The 17500-nt window shown below is 40.1% G+C and overlaps 1 protein-coding gene across 1 annotated transcript in view; it reads right to left on the bottom strand.

Moving 5' to 3' along the window:
- The window catches only part of CROCC (ciliary rootlet coiled-coil, rootletin), a 2018646-nt gene that overhangs the window by 1614872 nt on the left and 386274 nt on the right, over window positions 1-17500 (bottom strand). Inside the window, exon 3 of the mRNA XM_044061829.1 lies at window positions 14812-15003. Coding sequence (XP_043917764.1) covers window positions 14812-15003 — 192 coding nt within the window. The remainder of the gene's footprint in view (window positions 1-14811; window positions 15004-17500) is intronic.

Below are 17500 nucleotides of genomic sequence, written 5' to 3' on the forward strand. Positions count from 1 at the left end.
TACAACACTCAAAGCTTTGGTTACACTAGATCTGGATTTTTACTGCCATTTTCTATAACTGCTTTTTTGGCAGCTAATAGCATTAAATGTAGTAAGGACCTAGTCAAGGACTTAGTATGTTTAAGTAAATAAGACTGTGTCTCTCAGCTGAAAAAAAACATTTTTTGTTTGCAGCTATTTGCTCCCACAAAATTTCAGACAGAATAGTCTGTAGGGAATTTTTTACATCTGCCAACTCGCTGCACTCCCAAAAAACATGTTCCCATTTGCCTCTTTCTTTCCCATCACAGTTCCAGCATTTACTATTTACCAGAAGAGTGATTCTATAAAGTCTGCTTGGTGTATAAAAGTACCTATGCAATCACTTACAAGCAAAAATCAAAAGCTTTCTGGACTTTGTTACGTACTTGGGAACAACACAGATGTCCTCCCATTGTTTCTTTATAAATTCCCTTTTCAGTTTCTCTTTGCAATCTTTTCTAACCTCGTCTAATGATTTTTAGTTATTATGCAGTGTATTTTATAGTAATGTCTTTCAGCTTTTCCCGGTTAGGGGTCAGCACAGCGGAACGCCGGTCCACTTATGATTGGCACTAGATTATTACGGTGCCGAGGTGCCAGCCCGACACCCAACCTTCAACAAAGGCACACCCATTCACGCACGCACCTACCTGCATGTCTTTAAATGTCACTCAGCTGTGGGGAGGACATCCAGACTCCACACAGAAGGCGCACCAGCCAAGAATCGAACTGGAGAACTTCTTGCTGTGAGGCGACAACGCTAACCGCTGCACCACCGCGGCCTCATGCCCCATTTTTAACAGTAGCTTCTGTTAAAAACTCTGTCAGAGCTGGTCTTCCACTTAGGACTCCTTAGAAGGCAGGCTGAAGCCTGCAGTTCAAATTCTGCTTGGCCTCATCCCACTCTATTACCGCTCCCTCTTTAGTTATTTTTGCCTAATAACTTGGTTCCTTTGTCAATTTTCTCCAGTAAATTCCAGCCCCTTCTTGCCTATTTTCTATACCGCTACTTGCAGTCAATCTCTGTTGGCAATCTCCTTTCTCCATTCCTGTGTTGGCTTACATTTTAGAATACTTTCTGCAACTTTATGAATACTTATAATAATATTCTATATAATTGCTGTTATTCTTCTTAAGGTTCTGCATCCAAAATCCTGTTCTCTCCTTATATCTCAAACCCCATCCCCCATTTCATTATCAACCCTTGCCTCTTTGATTTAAAACCTTCTGCTTGCATTATGTATACCAGCCTTCATTGTATAGCTCTAAAGTATCCACTCAAATCAGTTAATCCTAAACCACATTGTTTTATGGGGAGTACCAACTTATCACACCTCTTCCCTTCAAAAGTAAATTCTAGCCAATCTTAATTATTGCCCACAACTTCTCTTCTTGTAGATAAATATATGCATGACCTGGACAGAAAATTAAACAGATTAAAACATTTTCACTGCTTCTATTTTACTATCCATATCTATAATCAAGAGGGTGCAGATGTATAAGTAAATTTACCACTGCAAAAGATGATCAAATGATCACTGATGCAATAGCCTTATCTATATGGGTTATAAAAGTCGTGCAGCTTCCAAAGCTTCATGGCACTTTACATACACTCAAACTGTTAAACAGCTACAGTAGGTGCTCAAGTTTGAGCACCAAGCCCTTCAGAGCTTTCATACCAACTGAGAGACAGAGGCTGAGCCCTGAGAGGGCATAGTTATGATAAAAATATATACATATACACACCTTGGCATAATCAACAAACAAAGGGAGATGGAGGAAGGGAGTGACAGCAATCATTCAAACATTTACTGTTATGGTAAGTTTACTTTCGTGACTGTACTATGTGCATCATACTGATCACTGCTTGGGGACTTCCAAGATGGCTGCACATAGGTTCATAGGTTGGTACTAGGCTATCGGCCCTAGGGCCTATACAAGCCCAGCCATAACAATTTCCTGGCTATTTCTTCCAACAGTATTTACTTCCCTGGACCCCTGTCTAGTAGGGTGACTGACGTGATACCTGGGGTGAATTTCCTATCTCCCATCCAATCATCAAGGTTCCTTCTGAAGAGGGCCAAAGAGGTGCTCTGCTTGACATGTATGGGCAGTCTATTCTAGAGTCTGGGGAGTCTATGGGTTAAGGAACCTATCCCTCCAGCATGTTTTGTTCATTGTGATGACAAGGTTTAGATCCCTGGAGCATGTGTCTCTGAGGGATTGGGAATTCTTTAAGTGTAGCATGTCCAACAGCTCTGGGTTTGACATGGCATTGTATGTTAAGCAGAGATCACCTCTGAGTAGACAATATGCAGCAGAGTATAGGTGGAGGTTCTTAGACAGTCAGCAAAAGGCATCTGCTTTAAGCCTATGATTCTTTTAGTGAGGTATTTCTGCGGCCTTTCCCAGTTGTTGCAGATGTCTTGAGAGGTACATACCAAATGGAGCATTGTATTCTACAATGGGCCTAAAGAGGGATGAGTACAGTGGGACAATGACCTCCTTTTTTCTGGATGAAAAGCCCTTAGTGATGAGGTGTGCCACATAGAAGGATTTCCTGACTGTTGTGGCGATGTGGTTATCGAAGGTGAGACCACTGTCCACCTGTGTCCCTAAGTCTCTTATCACACTTTCAGTGTTTAGTGTACTGCCACCTATATGGTAATTCATGGGTACATGTTTTTTCCCAAAGGGGATAACTATACATTTCTTGGCATTGAGCTTGAGCCCATGGCTCTGGCACCAAGCATCTGTTTCTGTAAGGCCCTTTTGTAGAATATCCACATAATTTGTGGATTCAATAATGGCTCCCAGTTTGCAGTCATCTGCGAACTTTGTTAGCCAGAGTCCCTTAGTGTTGGCCTGTACTTCAGAGAAGTAGATGCCAAACAAGAGCAGTCCCATGACTGAACCCTGAGGTACTCCACTTGTCACTTGTCTAGAGCTGGATTTGAAGTCGGCTACATTTACAGCGTGGGTCCTGTCAGTAAGCCAGTTGGCAACCCATCAAGTGACATAGGGATTAATGCCCAGCTTAGTAAGTTTATCTATGGTTCCAGAGAGGGGGATGGTGTTGAAGGCCTTGGCAAGGTCCAGATAGGCTGTGTGGACCATCTTACCCTTGTCCACGGCTCTGGAGACTGATTCGAAGAAGTCAATCAGGTTCAGGAGACAAGATCGGCCCTTCACGAATCCAAACTGCGTGGGGTCCAGTGTTTGAAGTTGCCAATATCTTTGTTTATAAGTTCCATGATAATATGTTCCATGGCCTTGCAGATCAGGCTTGTCAGACTGATGGGGCGGTAGTTTGCGGGATCCAAGGTGGATCCCCCCTTGTGAAGTGGGATAACTGTAGCTGTGCGCCACTCAGTGGGCATTAAGCCTGAGGTGAGGCTATGATTAAACATAACACTTAGGTGAGGTGCCAGTTCATTTTGTAGTTCATGTAGTACACAGCCTGGGATGTCGTCTGGTCCCATGGATGCCATATTCATAGCTTTGGAGAGTGTGTTTTTTACCTGTGTGGCCATTATTACCAGAATTTGGCACTCTCTCGGTATTGAGATGGGCCCTTTAGGGGGTGACAGGGGGGTGAAGTTTGCATTGAATCGATCTGCCAGGATACTGGCAATATCCTTGGGATCAGTACATTTAATGCCATTCTGTTGTAGCTCAGAGCAGATCTGAGCATTGCCATTTAGATTCTTGACATAGCTATAAAATGCCTTGTGGTTGTCTTTGGAATCTTTGGCAATTTTATTTTCGTAACTAGCTTTGGAGGATTTTATGAGGGATCTCAGCTTCTTACTGAGGCTGGTAAGGGAGTTTTTTGCATCCTGGGATTTTCCTCTTTTCGTCAACAGTTTCTTCCTTTTGTTGTAAAGTTTGTTTATGGCAAGGACCACCAGATTGGCTTCCTTTTTTTGGAGGACAGCGGCTTGGTACTATTGGGGATGGCACGATTCATGCATGAGTGGATGCGCTCATACAGTGCCTTAGTGTAGGATTCAGCAGTCGAAGTTTCAGTTCCCGTCTGCATGGGTGTCATGACGTTTGTCACTTCTGACTTGAGTAGCATGAAGTTTGCTTTGGAGAAGTTTTTTTACAGAGGTTTCCTTACTGGGGTGGGGTGGGGGTGGGATGTGGATGCCAACGGTGATTATCTTATGATCAGACCTAATCAACGAGAGGGTGACCATAGGTGTGGAGCATTGATTTCCCATGTTGGTAATGACCAGGTCTAGGATATTGGAGCCCCTGGTGGGACTAAGGATTAGTTGATCCAGGGTGTTGGAATTTAAGAATTCCAAGAACCGTTGGGCAAAGGTGTTGGTACACTAGTAGTTTTCCCAGTTAATGGCAGGGTAGTTGAAATCACCCAGTATTAGGGTGTTTGGTTGTATCTTAATATTTTCCATTATGTTTAGAAAGGTGTAGTGAGAATCTTGGGGCATGGTGGGGGAGCTGTAGCAAGCTACAATCTGGATTGCAGTCTTACCTAGTGTTAGTTGCACCTGGAGAATTTCAGATGCATTGTGTTGGGCAACTAGCCTGGTGTTGTGAATATCCTTGGTGAATATGGACACTCCTCCACCTTTAGTGTTTCGGTCCTGGTTTTTTGGCCGAAATGTGTCATAAGAGTTGTAGCCTGGTATTGCAGGGGTGCTCTCTGGAGCCTTGAACCAGGTCTCAGTTACTGCACAGATATCGTGATCTCCATTTTTAGGAGTGCCTCGAGAGAGTGCCTTTTGAGGTTTAGACTTCTAGCATTGAGTACCATTACCTTCAGATTTTGCATGCTTGTCCCTGCTACGGTGGTGGTGGTTTTGTCCTTTGAACTTTGCCTAAAAAAGGCACTATAGGGGTGGCAAGAGCCTTACCCAGTAACCTGAATCCCAGGGGTGACAAGTGCAGACCATCTCTGGCAAAGCATTGTGGTCTGTCGATCATGTCATCCCAGGCAGACAGATACTGGATCCCCTTTAAATGACACCAGAAGCTTAGCCAACTCTTGAAGTCAATAATTTTGTCCTTATACTGTGGTATCATTCTGGATGAAGGCAGGATGCTACTCAGGGTTAGGGTCATGCCTGCCTGGGTCACATGATCCGACAACTCTTCCATGTCTCTTTTCATGTAGTCCAGGGTCGTACATCTCAAGTCATTCAATCCAACATGGACAATGACAGAGTAATATTTGTACTTGTTGTGGAGTGACTTGAGTGCATGCGTTACGTGGTGGATCCTGGCACCTGACAGGCAGCTGGCTGTAATTTTCTCCTTGTTCAGCCTGGCCAACAGCTTAATTTCAGCTCTCCCAGTGTGAATAAAAAACTTAGAGATAAGGGCCAGTAACTCTGCCAGTTTCACTGGCTAATAAGTACACCAGATGTCAGCAAAGAATAAATTTAGAGAGCCTGAAAGAAAATCAACTAGAAAAGGTAAAGAGAAAACACTGACTGGGAAGAGTCCTGCAGCTGTTCATCACAAAGCAGTTCAAGCTCCAGCTTTGGTGCAAGACTCGGTAATCCAAAGGAAAAATAAATTAAATGTGCTGTGAGCTGATTAAAATAAACAAAATATTTAAGGGGTATATCAACTCAAATAACAAAAGGTTGGAAAAAATGGAAAAAGCTTTAAACTGCTATTCAGATGAACTGATAAAACTTCAAAAATCAGAGGTCAAAATGAAGAAAAGCCTACCTGAGTATGAGACTGCTGAAGAAGAGCTGTTTCAAAATTATGTACAGTTAAGAGGACAGAGAATCCAGAGAAAAAACTTAAGATTTTCTGCTGTACCAGAGAAACTGGAAGGAACAGACTATATTAACTTTATGAAACACAAATAAACAGATACCCAACTAGATTGGTATTCCACAGCAGGACATGTTAATAGAAAGGGAACATTGTGTGCATGCTCCAAACCTGGCCATGGAAAGCAGCCAAGACCTGTAATAGTAAAGATGCAATCATCCAGCAGAAAGAGTTGATCGTGGCAAAACTGTGGCAGAAGGGCAAAGAGACAATAGTGTGTTTGTAGAAAATGATTACTCAATTTACACAAGGCAGAAGAGAATCAAATTTAGCCCAGTAATCAGGGAATGTCGAGAGACAGGTGCGACATTTAAGCTGCTGTATTCAGCAGTCTTTGGAATACTTTTTTCCTGGAGGACGAAAGTAATTTTTAATGCAGAACAGGCTAAGGCGTTAATACAAAAGTTTGTCCATCAAAAAGTGAATCATCAAACAGAAAGGGACTCTGCTTCTCATTTGTCTAATAATAAAGCTCATAGACAGACTTTGCCCCGACACCTTGTCCACTGTTTCAAATGAAAACATTTGAGAGAATGAAAAAAGAACAATAATTGACTAGAAGTTTTCCAAGATGGCTGCACATTGAGTAACAGCTTGTTTCTAGCTCTCCCAGTGTAAAAACAGAAATTCAGCAGAGGCCAGTAGACTTGTGTTTATAGGTAAATTTCAGTAACTGGCTAGTAAGTGCACTGCCTGGATGCCAGGAATAAAGAAATACAGAAAACCTGAAAAAAATCAGTTACAAAAAGTGAGGAAGAAACACTGACTGGGGAAAGTTCTGCAGCTGTTAAGCAAAAAGCAATGCAACCTTCAGACATGACTTCCAGTAATCTACAGGAAGATATAAGACAACTGCATAGAGACCTAGTTAAAATAAGCAAAACACTAATGGAGTATATCAACATAAACAACAAAAGGCAGGAAAAAATGGAAGAAGCTTTAAACAGATATTCAGATGAGATGATAAAGCTGCAAAAATCACAGGTTGAAATAAAAGAAGGCTGGATGAATAGAAATAGATGTTTAAAAAAATAGAATTAGAGAACAGAGCACGTAGGGAAAACCTGAGATTTTCAGCTACACCAGAGAAGCTGGAAGGAACAGACTGCATTAATTTTATGAAAGCACAAATAAGCAACTGGACTTGTATTCCACAGCAGGAGTTGTTAGTTGAAAGGGCACATCATATGTATGCTCCAAACCTAGCTATAAGAAAGAAACCTAGATCTTTAATAGTAGTGATGCAAGCCTACCAGCAGAAGGAGTTGATTCTGAGAAAACTATAGCAGAAGCACAAAATACTAAAAGTGGGAGACAGCAGAGTGTTTGTGGAGAATGATTACTAATTGGACACCAGAGTAAATTCATTCCACTATTCACAGTATATCGATACGCAGGTGTGCGATTCAAACGACTGCATCCAGCTGTCTTTAATGTATTCTTTCCTGGAGGGACAAAATCATTTTTTGTTGAAGTGCATGCTAAGGAGGAAATACAAAAGTCTGTCCAACAAAAAGTGAGCTGTGAAACAGAAGGAGCCTCTTGGACTTCTGGTAATAAAGATCACAGAGAGACTGTACCAGTGAAACCTTATCGAGTTTTTCAATGGAAAATGTTGAAAGAAAGGAAGGGAGCACGAGTGTTGACTAAAAGAATCAAGAGTACATTGGAAATGAAGCAGAGACCGGATTTTTGCGATGGGAGAAGAACAGTAATAAAACCAGTAACTTACTGTGGGATTACAATGCAATAATTATATTTGTGAAATATGACAGAACAAGAAAATCTGGAAATATTGGAGTTTTTCAAAATTTGTTGTTTTTCAAAATTTGTTGGACTTGTGGGGGACTCCAGTATAAGCCCTACTTCACGTCATTAATGTTTGGATAAATGCTTTGGAGTGGGGAAGAGAGGGGAGAAAGCTGACTGTAAGTAAACATTCTTTTCTTAATAATGGTACTGTATTTGTAGTGTATGGTTTTCTTTGCATGCTATTTTAAGTGTAATGGAGATTGTAAACAGATACTGTTTTTTTTTTCTTTTTCTCCCCTCTTCTCTCTTTCTTCTTGTACAATTTTGAGAAAATATAGGCAATGCAGTGTTAAAAAAAGAGCCAGGTTAAAAAGGCATGACAACATTAAAGTGTTTTTCTCATTCTTGCATGGGAAAATGACTGGATTACGGACCTTAGCTTGATTAGTTTTAAGAGACAGCAAGTGAATGAAAACCAAATGGAGATATACTCAGTAGCAATTCTGCAGCTCATCTTCATGTCTCCATGGAAACAATCTGATAAAGAGAGACTGGAGACAGTCTGGTGGAAGGGGATTGGCTGAGGGAAAAAGAAAAGAGAAATTGGCTAGGACATAATGTTCTCTCAAAGCAATCAGGGTTTTTCCCAGCTTGAACAGCTTTAAAGATAAGACAGAACCAATAAGACTTGAAGTAAAGTTTATTTAGCTTTTTAAATGCAATGGGGATACTAATATAAACAGGTCCTTTTTTTCTTTTTCTCCCTTCTTCTCTCTTTCTTTTTGTTTAGTTTTAAGAAATGTAGGCACTGTGATGTAAAAATAAAATGGGGAGAGGGGGAAAGGGAGGAGAAAGGGGAGATAAGGTTTGGTTAAGAGAGTATGACAAAAGAAAAATCAGTGTGCTTTTTCCCATGCTTGAACGGGGAAATGACTGGGTTAAGACCTTAGGTGTTATCCAGAAACAAGTTAATTACAAAGCATGAAAATGAAAAAGAATATTGAATATTATAAGGCTTTTTTTCTAGTAAACAAGGTATCCTTTGCAGTTTTGTGTCTTGTTTGCAAGTCAGTAGAAGATCATTTAATAAAGAGAAATGACTTGGAGAAAGTGTTTACTGAAAGCATTCAAGTGTTTTCTCAGCTGGGAGAGCTATAAAGATAGACAAAATCAAATAGCACAGGCAGTACCAGGCGTCTTAGCATGACTAACATTTCCTTTTGGTTAACTCTAGCCTGTCTGTGTGGCTATCAACTTAGAACTTTTGTTCTTATTATGAAGCAAAAACGTCAATATTTGAAGATGTACATAGTTTTGTGTGCTATTATTAAGTTGATAAGTTTTGGGGGATTTGGAGGGGTTGTATGTTCTGTTTGAGGGCTTTCAAAAAAGAAAAAGTTATATAAGATGTGGCAAAGGGTCAAACAGATATGATAAGAAACAACTGTAAAAAAGACCAACCTGCCGAACAGTATATGCATGTAACATAAATGTTGGAACTAGACATTTAACAAAAAAGCAGTTCTACATAAAGGTGGTAATAATTATATAAGAAATGATGTTTTCTGTAATGTTTTTCAATATGAATGGTCCTGCAGATAAATATAAAAGAGAAAGAGAAGTGAACTATATTAAAAAAATACAGAGTGCAAATAGCTATGCTACAGGAGACACTTGGAAAGAACTGAAGATGTGAATTTGATAAAGAAAGGCTTTCAGGATGGTTATTCAGTGGAATATATGGGACAACGGAAAAGAGGAGTACTTATATTACTTATATTAAATGTAAGAAGAGCTCCAATAGTGATAAAAGAGTGGGGAAAAGATGATAATGGAAGATATATAATACTAAGAAGCTACTGGCAAGGGAGGAGGATTACACTGGCATGGATTTACATTCCACCTAAAACTGATATAATGGAGCTTAAGAAAATTCTGGGAGAAATAATTAGCTTTCAGCATAGAATATTACTTACAGTTGGAGACTGGGATTCGGTTTGCAACAGTGAAGATGTTCATAAGCGCTTACTCTTGTTTAATAAAGTGGTGTGAAACTGCAAGTGAACCGTTTCCTACCTTGACTACTACATCTCAGAAGCGCTTACTCTTATTTAATAAAGTGGTGTGAAACTGCAAGTGAACCGTTTCCTACCTTGACTACTACACCTCAGTTACAACTTTTGGTTTAAGCTCTTACTCTTGTTTAATAAAGTGGTGTGAAACTGCAAGTGAACCGTTTCCTACCTTGACTACTACATCTCAGTTACAACTTTTGGTTTTATAAAGGGCACTACTGTGAAGCTGCAAGTGATTTATTTCCTGACGTGGATTATTCCATTTTTATCTTCAGCTGTAGTCTAACCATTGGTCTTTTCATTTTTTTCGCTAACAGCGAAGATGTGTCTGGGGGCCTAGAAGGGAAAATATAACAAAGGAGGGTAGATTTTTGAAGAAATTTATGAAAATGTTTGGCAGGAAAGCTGTGCATTCAGTACTAGGATTTAGGAGTGACTTTACATATTATTCTTCAAAATACAAAATTGGGCTAGGCTATAAAGAGTTTATATCTCCCAAGAACATGTACAGTTAACGGAAAGTCTTAAAATGCACCCAATAACTATTTCAGATTGTGTACCAATAATAACTAAAATAAAAACGCAGAGTAATGAAATAAAAATGAGACACTGGCACTTTCCCATCTATCGGTTGAAAACAGAAGAATTTAAGGAATGGGTTTTGGAATTAATTCAGGAGCTACTAGAGAAGATAAAAATTTCTTCAGAAAATATAACTAGACAGCCACATAAAATTAAAGGGGAGTTGAAAACTAGGGTGGAAATAAAAGAAAGGGAGATATGGTTAAGAAGTAACAAGAATTATTTAGAGGGACTGACAAACCAGGAAAGTAATATTAAACAAAAAATATTAAAATTGGAAGTTTTTTTCCCATAAGGGAACTTATCTGCCCAGCAATAATACAGCACAAGCTGACAATCAATCCTCTAAAGCCTATAGAGAAGTACTTTCTTCAACAGCACGAAAGCTCTGAAGATCTTGGTGCTCAAACCTGTAATTTTAGGAAGCTCAGCTCGAGCTGCCTAATGGTTTCAGTGCATGTAAGGTGTCCTGAAGCTTTGAAAGTTGGCTGGCTGTTATAGTTGTTATAGCCTTGGCAGGAAATAATCCATCCAGCAGTGATCTATATGATGAATACCTTCCAGTTTCTAGTTTTTTTTGGTTTTTTTTTAGTACTTTAAGTATTTCTAGATCTTCTCCAAAAAACATACTGGAACAGGATACTGGATGGAAATAATTTTAATAAAAAACACAGGTATTAAGCGCTTTCATCTCCACAAAAGTGAGACTTCTTCAGAATATTTCTAGATCTTCTTTGATCCTAGACACATTAAAGGTTTGCCAGTGCTAGAATCTGGGCAATTTAGATAAATAACTAAAGAACCTAAACTCCAAAGTGGTTCAGAAAATCCACTTGTCCATTATGCTCAAAATTTTAAGACACCTTATTAGGCAATATGGTAGAAAGATGGGTGATCTCCAAGACCTATGCACGACTGCAAAATAATATAAGAAGTCTGCTTTAGATGTTTAATCAGATTTCAGTGGAAGCTCTACAGTGTAACAATTTTCTTGGCATCAGGGGAAGCAAAACTCTGATGCCTCTAAACATCAAAAATGACATCCTTCAAAACAAGTTCAGTGGGAAGAATGACTCTACATGTCTCGTAAATCTTGTTAGGAAACTAATAAAGTCCTTTCTGAGGAAAATACTGGAATGTTGCAAGCCAGTCATCGTGGAGTCCACCAATCTAAGAATCTTTCACTAGAGCGGTCACTTGATAGAAAGTTGTCAGTTAGAAATTCTCATCACCCTTGTCCATCTAACAGACAAGGACATCCAGCCCCTTAATGTCCCTTACAAGTCTGTGAAGAGGAGAGGAGAGAAATTCTTCCCTCATTTTAGCTCTACCAAAGTGTGGCCTGGGCTTTCTGTAGCAGACAGTGTAAGTGTTAGAGGTGAGCACAAGGCATGAGGAAATAGGACTCCATCAAAAGGATGAGAAGCATCCCTTAGGTGGTGTTCTATGTTGAGGGAAATGTACCACGCTTTGTGCTGGCATCAGCCCACATTCCCCAAGGGTACTCATCTGTAACTAAGAGGACAGCTCCTTCCAGATGCCAAACAGATGATATATATCTAACACTGGGCTGAATCAATGGGTACAGTTGATGTACAGGAGAGTTCTACAGGTCCACGTGCAACAGGCAGGGTGACACATAACCTAGAAGGTAATTGGGGAAAAGATTTTGTGGTTAAAAGTGCAAGCACTAAGCAAGTATCACAGGACTAGTATCAGCAGGGATCACAAACTCATAGCCTTCTGCTTCAAGCTACCCTCGAACCAACATGATGCAAGATGAGGGAAGTTACTAGCCTACATTCCTAGATTGTGGCCCCCAGACTGTACACTGGTCCTCATGCACAGTCATTTGAGTTTGAGATCTCTGTACTGGAGAGATCACTCCAAATATAGAGGCTGGGTGATGGTATGTTGTGAATGCTCAAATATGGAAAAAGTAACAAGAATATACCAGAATGCAACCCTGAATGACAGATCACCCTATAGGTGGAAACAGCAGAAAAAGGATGTGGCCTATGTATGGTGTCTTGATTCCCCTACCTTCTCTATTGGCTCAAGACCATGTAAGAAACTCTTCATCAGATGTCTGCAAAGAACACACTCAAACATCACCATCTTTTTTTCTGTATTTCTTCCCTGCATACCTTCTTGACAATCAAGTCTATCCCTCCTTGTTGTCAAGTGAAGTCATTAGCTCACTGCTGCAAAAGTCCTACTGTTTTCTCATTTCCTCAGGTGAGAGTCAAGAGAGTAGAAGCTGTCATCCAAATGGTAGAAGAACAGCTTTCAGTATTAAGCCCCATCATCCCACTGTATAAGCCCATAACATGCAAGGAGGTAATTGTGAAAAGGGCTAACATAATGTCCATTCACTCCTCCACATGATGGAATCAAAAGCTCTGCCCACCTTACAGACAACACCCTTTCTCCTAAGATCCTTAGTCTCCACCAGGGATTCAATCACTGCTAGCATGCATAGATGCATGTACACCCCCTCTCCCCCTAAAGAGAGGACAGCAGGCTAAGTCATAGCAGTCTCTCCTTCCTCACACCAGCACCAACAGGTAAATAAGCTGCAATTCAAAGCTGAGTCACCTGGTTATAGTTAGGTCTTTACCTCCCTGGCAGACATCTTTCTGAAACAGTTGAGGTAGAACTTTGTTTCTTTTAATTTCTTGGGGATAGCTGGGTTGAAGTATTGCACTTCTTGTCAACATTTCAAAGTGTTCCTTTCTCAGGGGCATGAAGTATTGTTTAAATATGTGACTCGTGCTCTGTCAACTGCAAAAAGACAGAAGGCTTCAGCATGTTAGGCATCTGATGTAAGAACTTTCAGAAAATAAACAATAAGATCAAGATCCAAACTATGATAGCAGCAAAAAAGAACCGAATAGTGCAATGGCTAAATTTTCCCTCCTAGTCCAATGAATAAAAGCACTGCATGCATAAAAAGAGACACGCACACCTCCAAATGTGGGAGCAAGAGAAAATTTACAAATGTGGCAAGTTAGGGGTACTAGAAAATAAAATTCTTAAAAGGTATCTACTGCACAAGGCCTCTGCAGTTAAATTTGACAGGTATGTAGCCTATGTTAAAAGGTAAGAAGTAAAAGCAGAATCAGATATTCATGTCACTGATATGGAAGCATGTCTGCCCACCCACTCAGTGTAAATATATAACCATTTATCAAGCAGAAGAACTTCATAAAGAAAAGAATCGCACTCTGCATGGAAGTAACTGACTAGAAAGACAAATGCTAAAACTCTAAGTCAGGAAGCCCATCTTCCCCCTCGTGACCAAGATTCCTCTCCATTTATTCTGGAGTCCTGGTGAGGTTTATAATATATTTTCTTAAATAGTTGGCTGCAGTAGCCAAAATCTCTTGGAGTAAAGATTCCTGTATGGGAATCAGAAATCAAGCTTACTTAAGAGCAATAAAATACTTTCTTTTTTTTAACATTCTCATACAGATCCACTGCTGAATGAAGTCTGCATTGACAGGATCCAAAAGCACTGTAACATGACAGTGTTTCAGCAATGATTGCCAGACTCAGCTTTGTCATGATTTAACTGTGTTTTATTATTGTTTATTTCTTTATTAACAGGGCTGACATGCTGGTCTAGGGACTCTTCTAAACCAAAACTTAGCACACTGATTTTGCATATAACTGACTTCAGTAAGTATTTTACAGTAGTTCATTATATACCTCAATACATAGGAATAAGAACAAATACTTCACAATACATTTTTTCAAAGTTGGCATCGTTCAATTTTTTTTGCTCACACTACATTCTGACTATCAGACATTGTAGTGCATCTGTTCTCCATCACACTAATAGGGGCTATCACTGACATAGTCATCATGGGTGTTTCAGATTTTCATTGGTTATCCCCAATTCGCACACATGCTCACTCATTTGGAAGAGGTTGGCATTTAATGGGCCTTTTGCAATAAACAACACACCTCTGTGTGACATGATCAATTGACCCAGCTCCCCCTTCTGGATGGCCCCCAGTCTTCATTCAAAGACAGATGAGCAGGCTTAAGCCTCATTTCTCCCATCTCCCATACCAGCTCCAGCAGACATTCAAGACACTATAACTTGGGTCACCTGGTTGATAGTGAGGCTTTTATCATGCTATACCAGCAGAGCTGGTAACTCAATGGATTTAACTGAAATAGTTGCAGAGGACGAACAGGCAAAAAACAAATACAAATCATCAAATAGAGGGGAGTTAACCACTGTCTTTGTAACAGCGAGTGATATTTGTACTCAGTTGTTAAATAGTCCAAAAACTTAGAATGTTCCGGAAAGAAATTGCACCGTGAGGGCAAACTAAGCAGCCAAAGGTAAAACCAATGCAGGCAAGGGTCAATATTCTGTGACCATATAAATGTACATTAGCAGGTTGAAAAAATAAATGTGCTGAAATACATGTCAAAGAAACATTTAGAGGAGAATTTCTGTACAGTGTTTACTTAAGTGAACAGTAAAAATCTCTCTAAAAGTGAAGCAAAGTTTGAGTCCAAACAGAAATAGCAGATTACTGAGGCTTACCTTGGCTTGTAGTTTCTGTACTAGTTGTGCTTGTCTCTGTTGACCCTCTTGGTAAGCCTGCAGTTTACGTTTGTAAGCGGCCTGCTCTTCATCTAGGCGACGTCGCAGCTCAATGTTTTGCTGGGCCAAACTTTTGCTTTCCAGAGACTCTTTTTCCCGCTCACCAGTTTCCAGTCTCAGTGCTTGCTCCAGCTGCAACAAGAGAAAAGGCTGAGAAATTCTATATTCTTCTGCACTGATAAGGCAGTAGTGAATTAGCTGGTTAGTCAACACAATAACATGGAGCCCCCTTCTCTAATACCCTGCATAATGAAAAAGAGCTGGACAGAACCATTCTAATGACTGAAAACGGCATCCTGAGGCCGGTGCCATGGAGCATGGAGATGAAGCCCAAACTATGGCCCAGGTGACCAGGGTTCATTTATTGCGTCGAGCATCTGAGGTGCTGGCATGAAGCGATGGACATGCCCATCCAGGGGGGAAGGTGTTCAAAGATGCTTCCCAAAGGAAGAAGTGTCTTACAGAGGGAGCATCCCTCAGACACTGTCGCCGAACACAGGGGTTGCAGAGTTGGGAAACAAGGATAAGTCCTAACATAAACCCCATTTCATCAACAGAAACAGTTGCAAGCACAGCCTCCCTCCCCCCAAAATGCCCTTACAATCCAAGTCAGCCCCAGCTCACTCAGAAAACTCCAGGGGAGGAATGAGGAACTAGTATAACCAGCCATGAATGCGGGGCACTGGGGAAAGTCGGAATGAATGAAGTGGGGTGGAGGGGGAGACTGCATTTTGGGTAGCCAAACCAGGAACCAAGATCAACTAAATTAATAAAATAGTGCTGATAATGGAAGTGGTTAAAAGTCAAAGCAACAAAAAGTAACCACCTGAGGAAGTAAAAGCAGTTTCCAGTGTAAAGACATATGTGAAGCAACAGCTACACAAGAGAAAGGTAACAATACAATGTAAAATGTTAAATGAAAACATGATCACATAATACATTATTATATTAAAATTGCATGTCACAAAAATTTGAATTATATATCTGTGCAACTGTAAAATAAATGTATGCTGTTACCAGCTTTTCAGAGCTAGGTAATATTGGTTCTCAGTCAAAAATACTAAAGAGGTCAACATGATAATGCTGAAGCTGAGAAAAGAATATGGTTCACCTAGCTAGAAGGGGAAATGTAGAATAAACTATGGCAGTTTTCCATTCTCAGAGAGTGGATGTGGGGCTTAATCTGGTATGCCCAGATCTTAGTGACAGTTTAATAAGTTTATATAACTTAACCTATCCTATAAAGAAATAAAACAAAATGATTCAAGAAGTCCCCTGAAAACCACCACATTCAGCACCTTTGTCCCACTTTCAAAATAATGCAACCACAAGAAGAGTATCTATTACAGTGGAACCAATATTGAATCTTTCACCCAAATAAAGACATACAATTTGCAAACTCTGAACAAAGCTTACTGAATGCAACACTGAACAAACAAAATATGAACAAGTATCAAGTTTGGAAAATACATGAATTACAGCCAAGCTTTTATAAGTTTAAGGGCACTTAATTATCAGAATTGTATGATGCTAGGAACTGTAAAACAGCACTTCATGATAAAGATAACAATTAAAAGTTCTAATGCAGCCTATGTCAAATTTCTTTATGTTATTTCAACCAAGCACTTCTATATTTAATATTCTGCTTACTGTCCTGCATACAATACCTTCTAGCCATCAGCCCAAACTTTCTAGGATTAAATCAGGTACAATAATACTTAATTTCTAGACACTTACATGAAGTTTTGCCCAGATTAGAAGCAAAGACTGCTTGATTTGGCCATGTGGCTGACACAGAGGTTTTGACCTTACCTTCAACATGAATAACTTAGACTCCGTGATGAACTCAGGCTACTTTAGGTCAGACGGGGAAGAAATAACTGAGTGTCTACATCAGGGCTCAAAATGTCTGTCTACACACATCAGCATCTGCTCCTGGCAGTGGCTAGAAGCAGAAACAGGCCACTGCCTAGGGAAGGAGAAACAGCAGGAGGCCATCTTACATTGTGTCCTTTCTGGGAGGGCAGAAGGTTAAGAAATGAGGGGCACTCTGCACTTTCTCCACAGAAAAGGAAATCCTTGCCATGGTGGGGGCTGGGGAGGGCAAACTGGAGGGTCCTGATTATACAAGAGCAGCACAGGTAGGCAGGTGATGGGAGGTCAATGCATATCAGTTACTGCTAATCCCACAGTTTGCTTAAAATGGCAGTAGTTGGTAGTGAACACAGCATTACTCCAATGTTATTCATTTCTACAGTTACTTTACTTATTGCTTGTTAACAATGAGTTTTACTCATGGAGAAGGTACAATAATAAGTATTTTTCTGCAGTTTATCTCTAACCAATGTTTGCATTTGGAGACTGTTTTTTTTTTTTTAAATTTGAGTGCCAAATGGAATACTTTGCTGACAGTGCTTTGTAATAATGTTACGGTCTGTTTTCTTGCCTGCTGACCTAAGTTGTTACAGGATCATAGGATTTACTAGGCAAGTAAGAAAACAGAGCATTTGTGCCTTGTCGATGCCCACAATCTAAATGAACCTCCAGTTTCCAGGACGAAAAACATGTCAGGCCAGGCCGGTGATAAATTTGCAGATGCTCATCAAATTGTCATTTTCTTTTCAATGAC

This window comes from Protopterus annectens, chromosome 2.part0 (assembly GCF_019279795.1).
Source record: "Protopterus annectens isolate FY-2018-M chromosome 2.part0, PAN1.0, whole genome shotgun sequence".
NCBI classification, from domain to species: Eukaryota; Metazoa; Chordata; order Ceratodontiformes; family Protopteridae; genus Protopterus; species Protopterus annectens.